This window comes from Bicyclus anynana, chromosome 24 (assembly GCF_947172395.1).
Source record: "Bicyclus anynana chromosome 24, ilBicAnyn1.1, whole genome shotgun sequence".
Classification (NCBI taxonomy): domain Eukaryota; kingdom Metazoa; phylum Arthropoda; class Insecta; order Lepidoptera; family Nymphalidae; genus Bicyclus; species Bicyclus anynana.
Window position 1 is genome coordinate 3,588,953 of NC_069106.1, and position 20,278 is coordinate 3,609,230.

General features: G+C 39.2%; 1 protein-coding gene across 1 annotated transcript in view; it reads right to left on the bottom strand.

The window, feature by feature from the left end:
* Nucleotides 1–20,278, bottom strand: part of LOC112045434 (disintegrin and metalloproteinase domain-containing protein 12) — a 91,649-nt gene that overhangs the window by 29,455 nt on the left and 41,916 nt on the right. The window contains exons 2-6 of the mRNA XM_024081601.2: nt 11,023–11,117; nt 2,695–2,850; nt 2,120–2,252; nt 1,053–1,222; nt 110–283 (exon numbers count right to left, since the gene is read on the bottom strand). Of these exons, the coding sequence (XP_023937369.2) occupies nt 110–283; nt 1,053–1,222; nt 2,120–2,252; nt 2,695–2,850; nt 11,023–11,117 (728 nt within the window). The remainder of the gene's footprint in view (nt 1–109; nt 284–1,052; nt 1,223–2,119; nt 2,253–2,694; nt 2,851–11,022; nt 11,118–20,278) is intronic.

Consider the following 20,278-nt stretch of genomic DNA (forward strand, 5'->3'; position numbering starts at 1 on the left):
ATGTTGAATCATGCTTTTCACTATATAGTTGTTGTATTGTAATAATAAATAAATGAATATATTTGGACAATACACATGGCTGGTCTCTGGTCTCATTGGTCCAACTTACAGAGTTGATGATGTTGGCGACGTCCTTCAGCTGGCGATGCACCGTGTGGATGTTCTCCCCATTGGCTCGGTACTCGCCGTTGTCCGCCACTAGCACCAGCTCCACGAACCGAGACTTCTTGTTGACGTTGAACGGACCCCGGACTTCGGTGTCCTCGGATGTGTCTCTTTTATACTGAAAATAAAACATTAAACATATTAATTTAAATATCATTATTCGCATTCATTCGAAACGACTCAAGTTGTATATTATTTGTCTTTTATATTTGGTAAACATTAGTAAAAGATCGTAAATTATTAGGTATGACCTATTCTAATATTTACCCTCCTTACGTTTCACCCTCCTACCCTTATTTTATAATCGCTATTTTAGTATTTTTGTAGCAAAGATTTTCACAGAACAATTTTTGGCGGGTAAGCTAGTACATATTATTTATTGACAGATCTATGCTTGATTATAATCACGGTTGATAGTAAGCTAAAATTGCAAAAAAGCACTATGTTTCATATTTGGATAATTTTCACGTTCACTAATCACGTTTTTCCACTTGTTGTTGTTGTTGTTGTTGATGCACTCAGCAGGCGATGGAATACTTGGAGTTTATCTGCGTGATCGACTCAGAAATGAGGAGATCCGTAGAAGAATCAAAGTCACTGATATAGCTCAGTGAGACGCAAAGCTGAAGTGGCAATGGGCAGGTCATATAGTTCGAAGAGCCGATGGACGTTGGGAATGGCAACCACGCACAGGAAAGCGCAGTATTGGTCGACCGCCCACAAGGCGGATCGAAATCATCAAGTGGCAGCTCGAGACCGTGGTGTTTGGAAGTCCATGCAAGAGGCCTATGTCCAGCAGTGGACGTCCATCGGCTGTTAATGATAAAAATGTTGATGATGCATGAGACACAGTATAAGTCGTCTACTAACTGTACATAAACACTAACCCGATTAACTCGACTCTTCCCTATGCTCTGCTCAGTAAGATGTCTCCTCATCAGCTCGGGATCGTATTCCGTGTTGTTGGTCACCCCACCCTGGTAGCCGCAGTGGAAATGGCTCGTCAAATCAGAATGATCGTACACGTAATGTTTCGATCCTATCTCGGTGTCTTCAACTGAAACAGGTGGTAAACTATGTTACAGGTAATTTCATACTTTCTATAAAATAACATCAGTCTGCAGTTCTATTGGCTTTGAATGAAAGAGAGTGAGCACAGCTGAGTTATTTTTCCTTTGAAAGAATCAATTATCTAAACAATCTTCTCCCTGATCCCTTTCCTGTCCTGTTTGCGACCGGTGATTGGCTTATGACTGAGGAAAGAGAGGGGGCACAACTGTTGGTTTTCTAATTGTATATTTGCTGTAGAATCCTCCTGAAGAGGCCACGCAGAAGCTCTTCCAGACGCGAGCTCCAGTTCTAGAAGAATGTTGGGTGATGCGACTATTTCAGGACGTCTATTACGAGACCCTGACCTCGGCTTAGGTGGTAGTTCGAGCCAATGGAACTTTGTTTAGTGAATTATATTATCTTCAGCATAAACGGCCAGGCTCAAGATCCTAAGATGTGATGGACCTGCCATTGCATAGCTTTAAGCAATGTGTTAAAAAACATTTGCTTAGTCGAGGTTACTACACCATCGATGAGTTCCTTAATGACTACGTTGCTTGGAGGCCGTTGGATCAGCTTCCACCTTCACACAGGAAGTAAAACTATAAGAAATTGTAATGTTCTCATAAATTGTAATTATAATATTATTGTATGATTTTTTAAAAAAAAGAGCAACTGTTGAGTTTCTTAACGGTTTCTTCTCAGCAGAATCTGCCTTCCGAACCGGTGGTAGAATCTTTACAAATAGTTAACTGACGTATCAAAAGTGCTTGTATACTTAGCCTACTTGAAGAATAAGGCTTCTAGCCGATACATGATATTCGTACTTAATATAATAACTTAAAGAACCAAAATTTACTGCAGAAGACAATAGCAAGATAAACAAATATACTATATAATATACCTTGCGCAGGCTCGACGTATTTCATCTGCTTCCCGTCGTGTATGACCCCCCGGACCCCATGGCAGGTCGACAGCGCCACCCACGAGTCCTTCTTGCCTCTCACTTTGCCAGAGTACTGGCATATGTCTAATTCCTGCAAGTTAATTGATAGTACACACATAAGTACATATCACACTTTATTAGGGGTAACCAAAGACCAGTGGCGTGCATTTCATAGATGCGAAAATGCACTGCCTACCCTGAGGACTTGTTATGACCGTCTTTTGAAGGAGGAATTTTACATTTTGTACGATTTCTACATTTACTGCCTAGTAGTTAAATATCTTGTGCACACCACTGGCAGAGGTCACCTCCTTCCCCTGGCTGCTAGACTTTTATTCGCTGTTTGAAACACGTGATATTTAATTTCTTAAAATGCATATGACTGAAAAGTTAGAGGTACATGCCCCAGACAAGATTCGTACCCACGCCCTCCGAATCGAAGGCGGAAGTCATATCCACTGGGCTATAATTGCTCTGAAATAATATGTTAATGATAATTATGTATACGGTAGGTAAATAGATTACCATCTCACCTCAATGGTCGGCTTATGTAGAACAGTCTTCCCGTCTTTCTGGTAGCTGATGACGTGGTCTCCGGCCACCAGGTCCTCGTTCAGCCGAAGGTCGAGGATGTGTTCCTCCCCCTCGATGGCCAGCGTCATCGTCACCTCTGGGTGGTGAAGGCCTTCCTGGAACCAGATAAGTACTCCTTGAACGTGGTATATCCAATTTCACCTGATTGTCAAAGGATGTTTGAGGTTATTTGATATCGTGAAGACAAAAAGAGAAATCATCAGAGAGACCAATTGCGGCGGCATCAAAAATATATTCGTGTCCCGTTCAACGAAAGAAATCTAAGTTTTACCCAAGATATAGGTGGAATATGGATTTACACGTTTTTAGAATGACCTAAACACAGGAATCTGATGCAAATATTCCATGATTAGCTTTTTTAGCGGACTCAGAAATGATTACAAAAATAAGAAAACTAATGTCGAACAAAGATTAGTCAGGACAACTTAATTAACAAATCAAACTGTAACCAAAATAAGACCCTAGAATATCAGATAATGACCTTGAGTGAAGTCACGCACTTGTGAACGTTGTGTGTAGGGTTAACGGTACCTTTGACTGTTAACAAACACTCCCCTTTTTTTTCCACTCTCCCCTTTTCCACTCAAGTCACTCTCCCCGCCTATCCCAAGTAACCCATAAAGAATTACACAACAAGAGATGTTGGACGTCTCGAACGCCACGTGCACACTGAAGCCAACACGAGATTGAGCGACGTCATATCCATCTCAGACTACTATTTCCTACACTATTTATTAAAAACATGTAAATTTAAAAGCGGCGGCGTTGTTGCAACGCGGCGATAACAGCTTTGTATTCTAAAACCGAACGTTCAGTCACAGGATAGTACAATGTTCAGTCCAAACCAATCCAGTCTTAAATTTAGGCGCAGAAAAGGACAAGTCTTTAACTTTCTGATCATAATATTACCAATATTATAATATAACGAAGTAAAGTTTGCGGAGTTTTAGGGTATGTATCTTTGTATCTACTTCACCGATTTTGGAAAATCCTTTTACCACTGGAAAGCTGCGTTATTTGTGAGTGTCGTATATTTTCTCCGTATTCCAAAGGGAACGTGAACCACGCGGGTGAAACCGCGCGGCGTGTGCTAGTACTGCTAGTAATTAATAAAATAAAAGCCACCAGGTAAAGATAATTGTAACAGATACATACCCAATTATAATAATTTATCTAACAAGCGTAATTGGAGGAAACGCAGCAAGAGGAAACAGTTTAGCTCCGACGAGAATTATGTGCCTGCTTGCCTGCCTACAATTTCCTATGCCGTAACAGCTGGTAATAACGCCATGAGACGGTTGTTGTTGGCAAAAACTTGTCATTATATCAATTGCCTTTCTTGATTTCTTTGTAAAAGACATGCGTGCTAGCTTGTGTAGGGTTGTGTCAAACATCAATATAGCTCAACTGGACTATAAAATGGATCACTGGGTCTGTAGCTATGTGATCCATTTTATACGATTACGATTATGACGTCATTTATCTTTGTACAAACGCTAACGCTTCGAAATCTAAAAAAATGTATGAGAATTACAAATTCGATCGATAACTTGATCACGTGACCTGTCTGCAAATGTCATTGCCATACATTTTCGAAGCGTTTGCAATTGTAGAAAGAGTATCGACGAGCCACATGGCTACTAGCCGTGATTAGCGTCCAAGTATTTGTCAATAGAGATTTTAATTTGACGTGATTTTCACCCCACTCTGAACGGAAAGGCAAAAGTCACGTCAAATTTGAAAAAGTTGCCAGATATGACAAATTATAGATTTATCAGGTCAGCAAAAATGACAACGCTTTAGATTCCTCGACATAACAGCAAAGCTTTAAAGTTAGACGAACCTTTTGAATATTTTTAAATGCTGTGTTTATACCAACGATCAGGTAAAGTAGCAATCGTTATTACATAGCTAAGTGTAAGAAAAATCTTTGTTTAAATATGATATTGCGTATAATTTTATGGTATTTAACTATTTAGTTATCATATTTAAACAGGCTAAATAATTGTTTCTTTCGTTTCTTATTTTAAGCCGTAAACAGCTATAGTATATATTTGTCGCCGATAGCTTATTGGTTGCTAGCGTAAACTTACTAACCAATGAGATGAAGTCACAATGAAGCTTGCCCGCTATTCTATACTAATATCGTAAAAAGGCAAAGTTTGTGAAGTTCTAGGGGGTAATCTCTGGATAATTCTCTTACCAACTTATAGATGTTGATGTTATGATAGTTACTAAGTGATAACCCTAGAAGCAAGGCAATACAAGAAACTTGTCCGCGACAAAAATAACGCCTTATTTATGTCTTGGTGAAGGATTGATGTTGGAACTAGTATAGTGATCGGAATGCCGCTGCCTGTCTTGATGCTACAGAGGATGTCTCATACGTTTGACCTTTTTAACTAAACAATCGCTTGGTCCTACTATTAGATCTAAGACATTAGACGTGATCGCAACGCGCAGGCAATAGTCCAGTGAACAAACCTCGAATAAAAATACGTGTGTTAGCCTTTTCGATTCGTTATAAATGGCCTCTAGAACATCAAATAAAATATATTATCAATAGAGATCGAGTTCCACAAGTTTTTCAAAAGTTTTATTAGAAATTTCCTCTACTTTGAGAATTTTGTTGTAAAAATTCTTTATCAATAGTTTGAGAGTAATTTCCATTAATGTAGACCCCTATTTTTACAAATCTTCAATTGTTTACAACTTTTGCAATTGTTTATGTGCGGGCCTGAAATTTTTGCACATTTTTCTAGAGGTCATGTGTCATCCATCCATCCATCATGACGAATCGAATGAGCTACCACACGTATTATTATTCGCGGTATCAGTATTTAACACTGATTAATATTTCACTGGACTACAATTTGCATCCACATTTCTCTTTCACACGGCAAACATTTGAAATGTCCATACGGCATTTGTGTTTTCTGAAATCAGCCACTGACGATCCAATAAGCTCATAATCCTGCAGCGCTAACTGCTTGACAGTCGGTAAAACGGATCGTGTGTATGTCGCGATGTGCATGACATCATGCCGATAGCGGCCAACGCACGATCAGTTTTATCGGACGTCAAGCCGTTAACGCTGCCGGCATGTGAGGTTATCGGTTGGTGAGTGGCTAGCTAGTAGGCTAGTGAATAGGTATCTTCTAGGTAAGCACGCTCCAAAATAGCGTAATGCTTTTTTTAAGAGCCGTGATAGCCCAGTGGATAGAAGAGCCGTGATAGCTCAGTGGATATGAACTCTACCTCCAATTCCGGAGGGCGTGGGTTCGAATCCGGTCCGGGGCATGCACCTCCAACTTTTCAGTTGTGTGCATTTTAAGAAATTAATTATCACGTGTCTCAAACGGTGAAGGAAAACATCGTGAGGAAACCTGCATACCAGAGAATTATCTTAATTCTCTGCGTGTGTGAAGTCTGCCAATCCGCATTGGGCCAGCGTGGTGGACTATTGGCCTAACCCCTCTCATTCTGAGACGAGACTCGAGCTCAGCAGTGAGCCGAATATGGGTTGATGACGACGACGACGAATGCTTTTTTTAAATTTAAGGTGCAGGAAAAAAACATCGTGAGGAAACTTGCACACTTGAGAATTTTCTTAATTACCTACGAGTGTAAGTCTACCAATCCGCATTGGGCCAGCGCGGTGGACTATTAGCCTAAGAGGAGACTCGTGCTCAACAGTGAGCCGAATGTGGGTTGTTAGCGACAAATATAACGGATGTTACATCCAAAACAGTGGGAAGGATAAAAGTATTTTTTAAACTGTGGGTTAAAAATTAAATACAATGGATTCCGCCGACTCCCATATACAGTAGCGTCCTTTAAAGGAAAACAAAGGAACTTCTTATTAAACCTCTTTCGCAACTCGATTTGTATGTAAATTAGCGGTAAGATATAATAAATTTCTCTTTTGCCGATTATATTTCAATTCGTATTTACGAGTAGGTACATAAGAGATGTACCCTACTTTTTTATTCTCTACAAGTTAGTCCTTGATTAAAAACTCACCTGATGGTAAGTGATGATGCAATCGAAGATGGAAGCGGGCTTGTTAGAAGGAGGATGAAAATCCACACCCCTTTCGGTTTCCACACAACATCGAACTGGAACGCGAAATCTCTTGGCGGTACGTCTTTGTCGGTAGGGTGGTAACTACCACACACACACACACATCCACAGCCGAAGCCTTGGTTAGTTACCACCCTACCGACAAAGAAGTACCGCCAAGCGATCTAGCGTTCCGGTACGATGTCGTGTAGAAACCGAATAGGGGTGTGGATTTTCAACCTCCTCCTAACCAGTTAGCCCGCTTCCATCTTAGACTACATCATCACTTACCATCAGGTGAGATTGTAGTCAAGGGCTAACTTGTAAAAAAGAAAAAAAAAGAAAACGAAACAAAGCTGATGATCATTTAACTTAGAATTTTTATGTATTTGTTATTGAACATTTTTACTTGATAAAACATAACCAGTTTAGATGCCCGTAGTGGGCATTTATTTATTTGCACCAGGGCCCTTGGGCCTCTCTGCGTGACGTAAGCAGTGACGTAGCTTGGTTACCTAGCTACGTCACTGCTCCCACTTCGTGGACTGACATACAACGTGACGCAGAGAGCGACGGCACATGGCCTGTAACCACGTGCCGCCTTCTCATTCTACAATCGCAAACGCTTCAAGATTAAAAAAATGTTTGGGAATGACATTTGTTATCGCCAGGTCACGTGATCAAGTGTGTCGATCGATCGAATCTGTCATTCCTATAAATTTCTCCACAGACCCAGGCTTTATTGTCTTGGGAATTCCTATAAAAGAACTATGTCCCAGCAGTGGACGTCCATCGGCTGGTTTTTTTTTTTTTTCTTAATTATTTTATTGTACAAAATGTGTTGCATAATTAGGTAGATAAACCTCATAAACTTGACGTTTTTGTGAGGACGGCGAGTTCACAATTATGTTAAGTTATTATATAAAATAAACTTACCTATACTTTGACGGCCTCCGTGGCGCAGTGGTATGCGCGGTGGATTTACAAAACGGAGGTCCTGGGTTCGATCCCCGGCTGGGCAGATTGAGATTTTCTTAATTGGTCCAGGTCTGGCTGGTGGGAGGCTTCGGCCGTGGCTAGTTACCCTACCGGCAAAGACGTACCGCCAAGCGATTTAGCGTTCCGGTATGATGTTCATCCTCCTCCTAACAAGTTAGCCCGTTTCCATCTTAGACTGTATCATCACCATCAGGTGAGATTGTAGTCACTGGCCAACTTGTAAAGAATAAAAAAAAATACACATAGGGGACACAGTTAGGCACCATATACCATATATGATATGATGATAGATTATGAAGAAGAATATTAAAAGACTAGTTGCCTTGAAATTTATGATTTCATTACTAGACTGCGTTCCAATTTCCATATACCTATTTGAAAAACCTCGCGAGATAACAAGTTGGCCTAATGACTAACAGTGTAATTAATGTTTAAACTCTTTTATTGCTCCAAGTAAATGATAATGAATGATACACTTACAGAACGAGAGCCTGTTGTTGCCAGATCTACCGCATTTTATAAAAGCTGAAAGTCCATTGCTCCTATATGTACGATACGCAACTACATATAATTCCGATGGTAGTGTCTTTGAGAGGTAGCATATTTGAGAGGTATATATTTATTTATTTATATATACTTTATTGCACAAAAGAAAACAATAACAATGAAAATATAAAAAAATAGTAGCATGTTTCAAGTGTTCATACCCTCAATTATCCTAATATAAAACGTATTTCATTTTTTGATTTTCCTACCCATGAGAATACATGTACCCAATCGCCAGTCACTTATCTTCGAGGAAAACCCTTCGCAAAATTACTTTAAAAATCAAACTTTATTGGTCTCCGTTGTCAAGCAGCTAAGTGTCTGGTGACTGGGGACTTCATGATTTCCTAAAGAAAATACAGTGTTAACTCCATATAACGTCACTCGATTTAACGACAATCTCTAAAGCGTCGACATTACATGGTTCGATGGTCGGCACTTACAATAATTTTGGCAACTTAAAAGTACTTTTAAGTTGCCAAAATTATTGTAAGTCGTGCAGACGTGTACGTTCTGTTATCGCTTTACTATCCTATCCCGTAATAAACTCGACTTTCGGCATCATGCAAAAAAAACTTTTTGAGAAATCCGTTCTTTTGATTACAAATTGGGATTGCACGTGTAAACTGCTGTTGATCATGACTGATAAAAAGAAGTCATGGACTTATACATTATCTTTCTTAGTTGCGCACAAGCCACAAACTATGAAACTGTAACAAGGCTATTTATTAAAAGAGATGCACTTTATATTGACGAAAACATTTTAATCATACATTTTATTTAATGACAACTCTCTATAACGTCATAAATATAAAATGTACAGTCCCTTTAGTGTCGTTATGTAGAGTTTACACTGTATTTAAAAATTTCGTTTTATATTAAAACAAATGAAGGTTTAGACCCCAGAAACCTACAACCCAAGACTACAACGACCCAAACGCCGCAGTTGCGTAATATATTTACATATTTTACTAGCTGACGCCGTGCGGTTTCACCCGCGTAGTTCTCGTTCCCGTAGGAATATGGGGATAATATGAAGCCTATAGCCTTCCTCGATGAATAGGCTATCTAACACTGAAAGAATTTTTCAAATCGGACCAGTAGTTCCTAAGATTAGCGCGTTCAATCAAACAAACAAAGAAACTATTCAGCTTTATAATATTAGTATAGATTAGTATAGATTTATTGGCAGGAGCATCATCTCACGAACTGTCAATTTTTATAAAATGAGGATGATCCGGCCCCTGCAGATTATTTGTCCATTGCAGTATTACAGAGCATTATGTATAATGTTATGATTAATGCAGATAGACGCAGTAATTGCGCGCGCAGACCTTGAGCGTACGAAAACTCTCCAAAACCTTTTCAGTGAGCAATCAAGACCTCTTACCTCTTACATTTTTGGTAAATATCATCTTCGTCGTCATCAACTCATATTCGGCTCACTGCTGAGCTCGAGTCTCCTTTCAGAATGAGAGGGCTAAGGCCAATAGTCCACCACGCTGGCCCAATGCGGATTGGCAGACTTCACACACGCAGAGAATTAAGATAATTCTCTGGTATGCAGGTTTCCTCACGATGTTTTCCTTCACCGTTTGAGATACGTGATATTTAATTTCTTAAAATGCACACAACTGAAAAGTTGGAGGTGCATGCCCCGGACCGGATTCGAACCCACACCCTCCGGAATCGGAGGCAGAGGTCACATCCACGGAGCTATCACCGCTCAGATAATATCATCATATCAATATCATCAAATATCATCTTAATACTCGAAAGTATCACGTTTAATTGCTATTTTCTACGATTTTTATTTATCTGTTAATGGTAGGCGTCCACAGATCCACATCGTAACGGACGCATCGCATCAAACGGATTTTACAGTAGATAAAATCAATTCGATGCGATTCGTACGATGCTGATCAGTCGACGCACTTGTATGACTTTCTATACAAATAGTACTACAATCCGTTTCGATGCGATGCGTACGATGTCTGCATTTATTATGCAGACAAAATAGAAATTTTCAGTCAAAATCAAAAATCAAAATTCATTTATTTCAAGTAGGCTCAGTTTAGACGCACTTTTGATACGTCAGTTGCCTATTAATAAAGATTCTACCACCGGTTCGGAAGGCAGGTTCTGCTGAGAAGAAACCCTATAATTTACAATTGATGACAACACTACAATTTTTTATAGATTTACATCTTGTGTAAAGGTGGAAGCTAATCCAATGTCCTTAGTCAATACCATTTACCTTTTACATTTTGGTAAATATCATCTAAAGCTCAAAAATATCACGTTTTGTTCCTGTTTTTTTACGATTTTTATTTATCTATTTATTATTTTGTCAGGGCTAACGATATTTATTTTGCAGACAAAATAACAATCTTCAGTATGTCAATCATTGACATTTACCTCTTACTTTTTTGGTAAACATTTTTATTAAACTTGGATTTTTTTCTATTTTTTACGCCTTTTATTTAGTCAATCAAATGATATTTACTCAAGCAAAATAAGCTTTTGTGAAAAATAACTCACTGTACTAAACCTTTTTTTACGTAATCAAGGTTATTCCACGCGGTCGAAGTCGCGGGCGTCCGCTAGTAGGATCAGTACTGGGGTAGTAAGGAATACTACCCAGGGAGGACGATATTTACCGTGTGCCTCGTAGAGCTGATCTCCCTCTTCGTCCGTCCATGATGCAGCACTGGGTGGACTATTCTGTGTCGGCGGAAGTCTGGCGCGGGACTTTCTGGAACAAGCAACGTCATTTATTAGCAACATTCAGTACTTTGACGGCCTTCGTGGCGCAGTGGTAAGCGCGGTGGGTTTATAAGACAGAGGTCCTGCCGGTTGGGCCGATTGAGGTTTTCTTAATTGGCCCAGGTCTGGCTGGTGGGAGACTTCGGCCGTGAATAGTTACATTACGGTCGGGGTGGGGGCTAAAAATACAATTACACATAATATAGAAAGATAATACCATTGACATATTTTGTGATAAGATGTATAAGTTTAAGTCCAAAATAATTAATACTATTAAGAAGAGTTCTGTTTAATAATCCGCCTTTCATGTGTCATTGTTTGTATAACCCATGTTTTATCTAATTCTTAGTTTTGTTTTAAGTTTGGCTATTTTACTTTTGCTTTAAGTTACTTACTAAAATTCATAACCTTTGAGTTTAGTTGTGAAATTAACAGTTTCCTTTTATTTTTTAACTAATTCCTAGTGAATATTGTTGTTTTTTTTTTCTCTTTCTCTGTTTTTAATTTGTGTAAATTTATGTTAATTAATTTTTTAACACTTAATTTTTAATTGTTAGTACGACACTTTATGCATGATGTGACTACCTTTAAGTAAAGTTATATGTGTCTCTATACCTTATTTATTAAGTTTTTTAGTTCTGTATACATATAATTTTGTTGGTGGTTCAAATAATAAATAAATAAAATAAATAAATATAAGTTACGCACGAATTTCAAAATTCTAACTATTCTCGCAGGAAAACAACAACACGGGAAAATGCCCTTAAAGCAGGAAACTAAACATATTAACAGTAATATATGGCAACATTACTAACAATACAATAAATTATTCCATATTCGCACTTGAATTATCTGAGGCAGACAATAATTTGTTATTTGCGGAACTGTTTTATTCTTTAGTCAACAATTACTCATAGCAACGGAATTATTTCATTATTTGCTAATTTACACAGACAAAAACAAATTTTTAACCGACTTCAAAAAGGAGGAGGATCTACGTTCGGCTGTTTTTTTCATGTAGCTACCTATGTCCGGCGATATTTCCGTCATTTGTAGACCGATTTTGAATTCTTTTTTTTTGTTTGGAAGGGTATATTTCTAGGGATGTCCCATCAAGACGACGCTCGATTTGACTTTGGTTATAAAAATAATTAAAAAATATATATAGTGTCGCAAACGATTAAGGATAAACATCGTGAGGAAACTTGCATACATCAGAATTTTCTTAATTCTCTACGTGTGTAAAGTCTGGCAATCCGCATTGGGCCAGCGTGGTCGACTATAATTAGCCTATACCCTCTTATTCTGAGAGAAGACACGTGCTCAACAGCAAGCCGAATATGGGTTGTTAAAGTGTTTTTCAGATAGCATGGCCGCCGCCACGATTCACGATAATAGTACCTATTATGAACGTCTTAAGGCAACTGTCACCGTACCCTTGCTATCTGAAAAACACTTTGATGATGATAAACGCAAGTAAAGACTGTCTGTGAGTGTTTGCTTGGCAACGATTCGTTGGTAAATTCGTTTCTACGCCACACAGCTCCTCCTTATTTAAAAGAAAAACCTCACAAACATAACAACATCATCATCATCATATCAGCCGATGGACGTCCACTGCAGGACATAGGCCTTCTGTAGGAGCTTCCAAACATCACGATACTGATCCACCTGCATCCAGCGAATCCCTGCGACTCGCTTGATGTCGTCAGTCCACCTGGTGGGGCTCGGCCAACACTGCGCTTACTAGTGCGGGGTCGCCATTCCAGCACTTTAAACATAACAAAATACTTAATATTATTATGAACTGGGATTAAAAGAATGGGATTACACTACAATAGAGTATAATAGAGTATAATAGAGTAAACTATCAACAGTTTGCTCTAACAACAGGTTTCCTCATAAACCGAACAAAACGTCGCGTGAATTTGTGTCGCGCGCTGACTACGCTACTACGCTTAGGGTTGGCTTACATGGCTCTCTTAATCTATTAACTATTTGTTATTATCTAATAGCTATGCTTGGAGTATCTGTGACTTGGTGTAGAGGAGATGAACCAAAATTACTTAATAACGCAAAGGGTTAGAAAGCTGAACAGGTGGGGCATAAGGTATGAAAAGATAGTGGACGTTGGGGTCCCAAGGGATTGCTGGGTGTTGGTGAGCAACCCCGGACGCGCAGTTTTTGTTTGCCCCTTCTAAATGGACTGAAGATATCAAATAGGTTACCTAAATACAAAAATTGTTATCGCCGCGTTACAACGACTTGCGGTACGGACGGCTTCATTGTGCTCGTGGCGTTCGAGCCGTCCACATCTCTTGTTGTGTAATTCTTTATGGGTTACCTGGGATAGGTGGGGAGAGTGACTTGAGTGGAAAACGGGAGTGTTTGTTAATAGTCAAAGGTACCTTTAACCCTACACACAACGTTCACCAGTGCGTGACTTCACTCAAGGTCATTCCCTGCCATTCTAGGGTCTTGTTTTGGTTACAGTTTGAATTTTTAATTAAGTTGTCCTGACAAATGTTGTGAACCACCTTTGTTCGACATTAGTTTTCTTATTTTTGTAATCACTTCTAAGTCTGCTAAAAATTTAATTAAATCATAATATCATAATAATATTATTAAGGCGAAAGTTTGTGTAAATGTGTAAGTATGTTTGTTCCTCCTTCACGCTGCGGCTACTGAAGCGATTTGGCTGAAATTTGGAATGGAAATAGATTTTACTCTGGATGAGCACATAGGCTTTTCATCCCGAAAAATCCATAGGATTTGTGAAAAACTGAATCCCACGCGGACGAAGTCGTGGGCGTTCGCATTCGCCACATCTTGATGGGAAAAGCTGCCGGTAAAAGATCGCTTGCCATCGCAAAAAGTCATCATGGCTACCGAGAGTAGACTGCGAGTGCACAATTATTTCGCCTCACGAAAGATAAATAAACCTATACGAAACTGACTGCTAAGGGTAGCCACTCACTGATAATTTTTAGTTGGCCGACTTTTTAATTGTGCGTGATTTAGTTGGACAGATGTGCGGGCTGTCATACACCGCTATACCTGTTCTATAATCGGCCGACTAAGTCGGCCAACTAAAAGTTGTAAGTGAGCGGGGGCCTTTGCTAGTCGAAGAGGCACTAAAAGAAGAAGAAGCAGAAGATTTATCATATTAGTATGCAGTCAAGTACAAATATAACGACAATGTTTGTCTATACTAATATTATAAAGAGGAAAACTTTGTTTGTTTGATTGTAATGAATAGGCTCAAAAACTACTGGACCGATTTAAAAAATATTTCACCATTCGAAAGCCACATTATCCATAAGTAATATAGGCTAAATTTTATTTTGGAAAAAAATCGGGTTCCGTAAGATATTTGGGTTTTTCGGACACAAGGTGTAAAAAATCAACCAGAAAAGTAGGGTAGGAGTAGGTAGGAGTAGGGTAGGGGTAGAGGTAGGCTAGGGGTAGGGTAGGGGTAGTTAAAAGTTTACATCGGGTTTCACGCGGACGAAGTCGCGGGCGTCGGCTAGTACCTAATAAAAGGCATGAACACTAAAAAGCTGGATAAATATAACAGCGCCATGTAAACCGGGCGCACGCACGGGCCGATCTAGATGGAGATCGACGACCCAACAATTGCGGCTTCATTTATATCTGAGCTATCAAATGTATGAACAGAATACAGATACGAGACAGATAGAGATCACAATGAGACTTAGATCATTAGGCCTAAGATACATACATATCACGAGACGTGAGAAAGACCGACCAATAGCGGCGGTTTGGTGGTATTAACAAATATGGCTCAACTAAAAAATAGTGTCTAACCAGCCCTCCCAGTTAAGTGGCATGTTGATTTTCTTTCTGCAATCGCTAACGCTTCGAAAACTAGAAAAATGTATGGGAATGACAGATCTTGATCACGTGACCTGTCGATAGCAAATTCATACGTCTTTCTAGTTTTCGAAGCGTTAGCGATCGTAGAAATAGAATCGACGTGCCACATGGCTAGGGGGGCAGTGTCGCAATGAGGCAGTAGGTAAGTTAATTATTTTATTAGACGATTGTAAAGATTGAAAAACTAATTTATTATGAAACACGGCTAAAACTCACGTGATACAACGTTGGAGTATGCCCGACTAGTTTCGAACCCATACGGGGCCCTTAGTCATAAGCTGGAACTTGCAACGTGGCACGATTAAAACTTTTATTTTCCAAACAAGTTTTCTAACTAATTCCCTAATTACGACTATTGACTGTGACTAAGAATCTCTGACGGAAGAAAAGTCAAATATTTCATAGTCCTGTCCTATCCGAACCAAGAACCTTATGATCCATAGCCGCATAAGTAAACCACTGGACGAACGAGACAATGAAGCTTCTTCATTATCAAACAAGATCACTATGATAGAACAACAAGTGCCATTTGTAACCCACACACGTAGACATTCGGCGCGGTAACGTGTTGTCCCACATTTGGTCATTGTGTCTATTTATCAAATAATGATAATTGATAAAAACCGAGACCTTTGCCTGTAAAAGCTCATCGGCACAGGATGTTACCTACACCACTAATTCCCCAATTCCGACTACTTACTGACTGTGGCTGAGAATCTCTGACAGAAGAAAAGTCAAATATTTCATAGCCCTGTCCTATCCGAACCAATAACCTTATGATCCATAGTCGCATAAGTTAACCACTGGACAAAAGAGACATCGAAGCTTCTTCATTATCATACTAACCACTATGATCAAACACCAAGTGCCATATTTGTAACCCACACGCACATTTGGTACAGTAAAGTTTTGGCCCACATTTGGTCAAGCCCGCTAGACGGACGAGACATTAAAGCTCTTTTTCTTCTTCTTCATTATCAAACTAGACCACTATGATCGAACACCAAGTGCCATATTTGTAACCCACACGCACATTTGGTACAGTAAAGTTTTGGCCCACATTTGGTCAAGCCCGCTAGACGGACGAGACATTAAAGATCTTTTTCTTCGTCTTCATTATCAAACTAGACCACTAAGATCGAACAACAAGTGCCATATTTGTAACCCACACGCATATCTGGTACAGTAAAGTGTTGGTCCACATTTGGTCAAGCCCGCTAGACGGACGAGACATTAAAGATCTTTTTCTTCGTCTTCATTATCAAACTAGACCACTAAGATCGAACAACAAGTGCCATATTTGTAACCTACACGCATATCTGGTACAGTAAAGTGTTGGTCCACATTTGGTCAAGCCCGCTAGACGGACGAGACATTAAAGATCTTTTTCTTCGTCTTCATTATCAAACTAGACCACTATGATCGAACAAAAAGTGCCATATTTCTAACCCACACGCGTAGACATTCGGCACGGTCTCGTGTTGACCCACATTTGGTTATTGAGCTTATTTATAGCGACTAGTTTTTGCCCTTTGTATCGCCATTATATTGTTTACAAGTAGATTGGATAGGTACAGTGCCGTGCTTATGGTTTTAAACTAAGGCTTTTAGTTCAATAGATAGCCGTGATAGCTCAGTGGGTATGACTTCTGAAGTGCTAATGACTTCTGACTTGGAAAGCGTAGATTCAAATCCGCATCGATAAGAAATTTTGATTTGAAAAAAATGAAAGTCATCACTGGCAACATGCAGTGCCCAAATACTTTCGTCTTTAGACACTCCTCAGGCATTCTTCAGTACCCGAGGACTTGGCTTTCGCAAATTAACGCCTGCTTCTATCTAATACAGACGCTAACATACACGATGCACAATTTCGCGTATTATGGTAAACGTATACATACACGTAACACCGGGCGACGGCAGTAATTCGCCGTACTAATTGAATTCCGCTACGCTTCCCGTCGGCTGACACTGCTGGCAGGTTAACAACCGTTATACCTACTAACGCGTTTTGATGACTCCGCGTTTTATTTATCAAACCGCCGTTCGTACGTCAATGTCTCACTGTTGAATACAAGCCCATAATGGCAGGCGTCCACCGATCTACATCGGAAGCATCGCTTCAATCAGTGGACGTCTACCATACCTACGAGTAAGAGAGAATGTCATATAGATCTTGCCCACTACACTACTACAATAAAGCTTAACGGGCATATGGCGGTTTGAAACTACTTAACACTATCGTATAGTGTGGCGTTAATAGACGTGCACAAAGATTTTTAACAAGAGTAAGTTCTATAATATTTATAAATTGTACATAAATAAAGGGCCGAAATTGGGCCCATTTTTCAGAATGATACCGAAATGAAAAATGTACTAAAACTCTTGCATATTATAAGTAGATTACTCAATTTGAAGCTTCGTCGAAACAATATTCGCTAACAGGAAAAATAAGCTGATTTCATTATTTTCACACCGATCGAGCTTTGCAAATGCATATCGTAGTGACTTATACATCCTCTGTGATGCGTATATCACTGAGTCAGCTGTCTTTGCAAACGCGGGCTGTCAATGTCAAAATCAATCAATGAGACTTCATTATTAGCATAATTTTTTTTAGATACATGTCAAGTTAGTGTCAAATTCTTATTAAAACTGTCGCCTGCCAGTTAGACACAGATAATGCAATGATCAAATTTTATGTCAAAGATATACCAATAATTGCCCACCTGTAACAAGTAATTTAAGTGACTAGGCAAATATCGATTTCTTAGGAAATTGGGCTCATGAGTTCTCCTTAATTGTCCTAATTTATGGCAAATTTTCAGCTCTGTATCATTTGTATAATTTGGGCCCAAGTTTGTATAGAGACTGGGTTACTTCTTTTGTACTCCAATAGTTTCGTAATGAGTAGGCAGTGCATTTTTGCATTTATGACGTGCACGCCACTGGTTAATGTTACGAAATTTTAAAGTTACCAAAGCAGTAATCCTACAAGATACAAACTCAGGTTACATCGTAAATCACGTCTTATCACGTTATCCCAGCTTACTACGATACAAACATCACATACTTAATAATGGAGGTATTCTTACAAAATATTATATACTAGCGGACGCCCGCGACTTTGTTCGCGTTTAATTTAGTTTTTCACATATCCCACGGGAACCATGGATTTTTCCGGCATATGTGTTAATCCAGAGTGAAATCTATTTCCCTTCCAAATTTCAGCCAAATCGCTTCCGTAGCCGCAGCGTCAAGGGGGAACAAACATACACACACACACTTACACACAAACTTTCACTTTCGCCCATAAAATATTAGTGTGATATCCGTGCGAAGCCGGAGGGGGGCCGCTATGTTTTTATATACAACGGTCACAGTTTTTCTGAGCAGTGTATCAGCATTGATATTTGTAGTCACTAGATCTACACCGGCCCTAACAATCCAATTCTCTCTAACTAGGTCTATCGCAAACTTACAGAATGTTAACGTTATCAAAGCACGAATACAAGATGACAAAAAAATTCTTGAAGTTCCTCGTAAAACAATCGTCCTTCACTCGCCAGATATACGACGGCCCTAATAATCCAATTCTCTCTAACTAGGCAAACTTACAAAATTTTAACGTTATCGAAGCACGAATCCTACAGGATACAAGATTATCTGACATCATAAATCACGGCTTACTACATTATCCTCAGCTTACATACATACTCCTACACGGCATTATTAAATAAAATAAAAAATAAAAACTATTTATTAATCACACAGTAACAAATTTCTAATATAATAAAAGAGTAGATCCCTGGCTCCCAAACTAGCTGTAACTGTATCTTGGGAGCCAGTGGATTCCCATTAGTGTTACTTTTTGATAATCTGTTACTTAATTAAGATAATCTGTAGTAGGCAAAAACAAGAAAGGTGTATTCGTAAAACAAGATCAAACACAAATAATTAACAATTTATTAGTAAATATATTATAAAATATACATTTTAATACTTTAAAGCTTAAACTTAATTTCCTAATAAGCCTAAAAACATTTTCATTGGAAAAAAAGCTCTTGAAGTTCCTCTTAATACAATCGTCCTTCACTCGCCAGATATACGACGGCCCTGATAATCCAATTCTCTCTAACTAGGTCTATCGAATGTTAACGTTATCGAAGCACGAATCCTACAAGATACAAGCTTATCTGACATCGTAAATCACGACATTATCATCAGCTTACTGAAATACACGGAGACATGAAAACAGTGCCGAGGATTTGGTTTTGATTGATTGGGTATTATTTTATTGTATTTATTTTTTGATTCGATAACGATTTGGCATTGTTTTTTACGCATTGATATAGACATAGCTCAGCGAGTCGCAACGGTGAATTGGCAATTGGCGGGGCATATAGTTTGAAGAGCCGATGGGCGTTGGGGTCCCAAGGTGCTGAAATGACGACCCCACACAGGAAAGCGCAGTGTTGACACCACTTTCACTAGGTGGACCTAGAGAGTGGAGAGTCGAGAACCGTGACAGCCCAGTGGATATGACCTCTGCCTCCGATTCCGGAGGGTGTGGGTACGAATACGGTCCGGGGCATGCACCTCAAACTTTTCAATTGTTGTCAATTTAAGAAATTAAATATCACGTGTCTTAAACGGTGAAGGAAAAATCATCGTGAGGAAACCCAGAGAATTTTCTCAATTCTCTGCGTATGTGAAGTCTGCCAATCCGCATTGGGCGAGTGTGGTGGACTATTGGCCTAACCCCTCTGCTCATTCTGAGAGAAGACCCGAACTCAGCAGTGAGCCGAATATGGGTTGATAATGAGGTCTATGTACAGCAGTGGACGTCCATCTATTGATAAAGAAGATGATGAAGTTATTATACTGCATCTCTACTTGTAACCAGAAACATTTCACCTTTGCTTTTTATGTATAAATATTTATTTGATATTAGTAATTTTGTTTGAACGCCCATACAAACCTAACGATCAGCGAGCCAACGACATCACTAAATCCATTTTGTCTCCATACACACGTTACGTTTTTCAGGGATCCGTGGCAGCGCCGCAAATCTGACCCTTTAAATCCCTGTAGCTCCGAAAGTATGATCGCAGATACCCTGTTGCTTTTACAAAATTGCTTTGCTATTAGTATACTCTTAATTTATATACAATTTAAAAAACTGTCATCATCCCTATTTTTAAATTATGTAAAAACGTAAGACACCATTTTTCTTGAATAATATTGAAAATT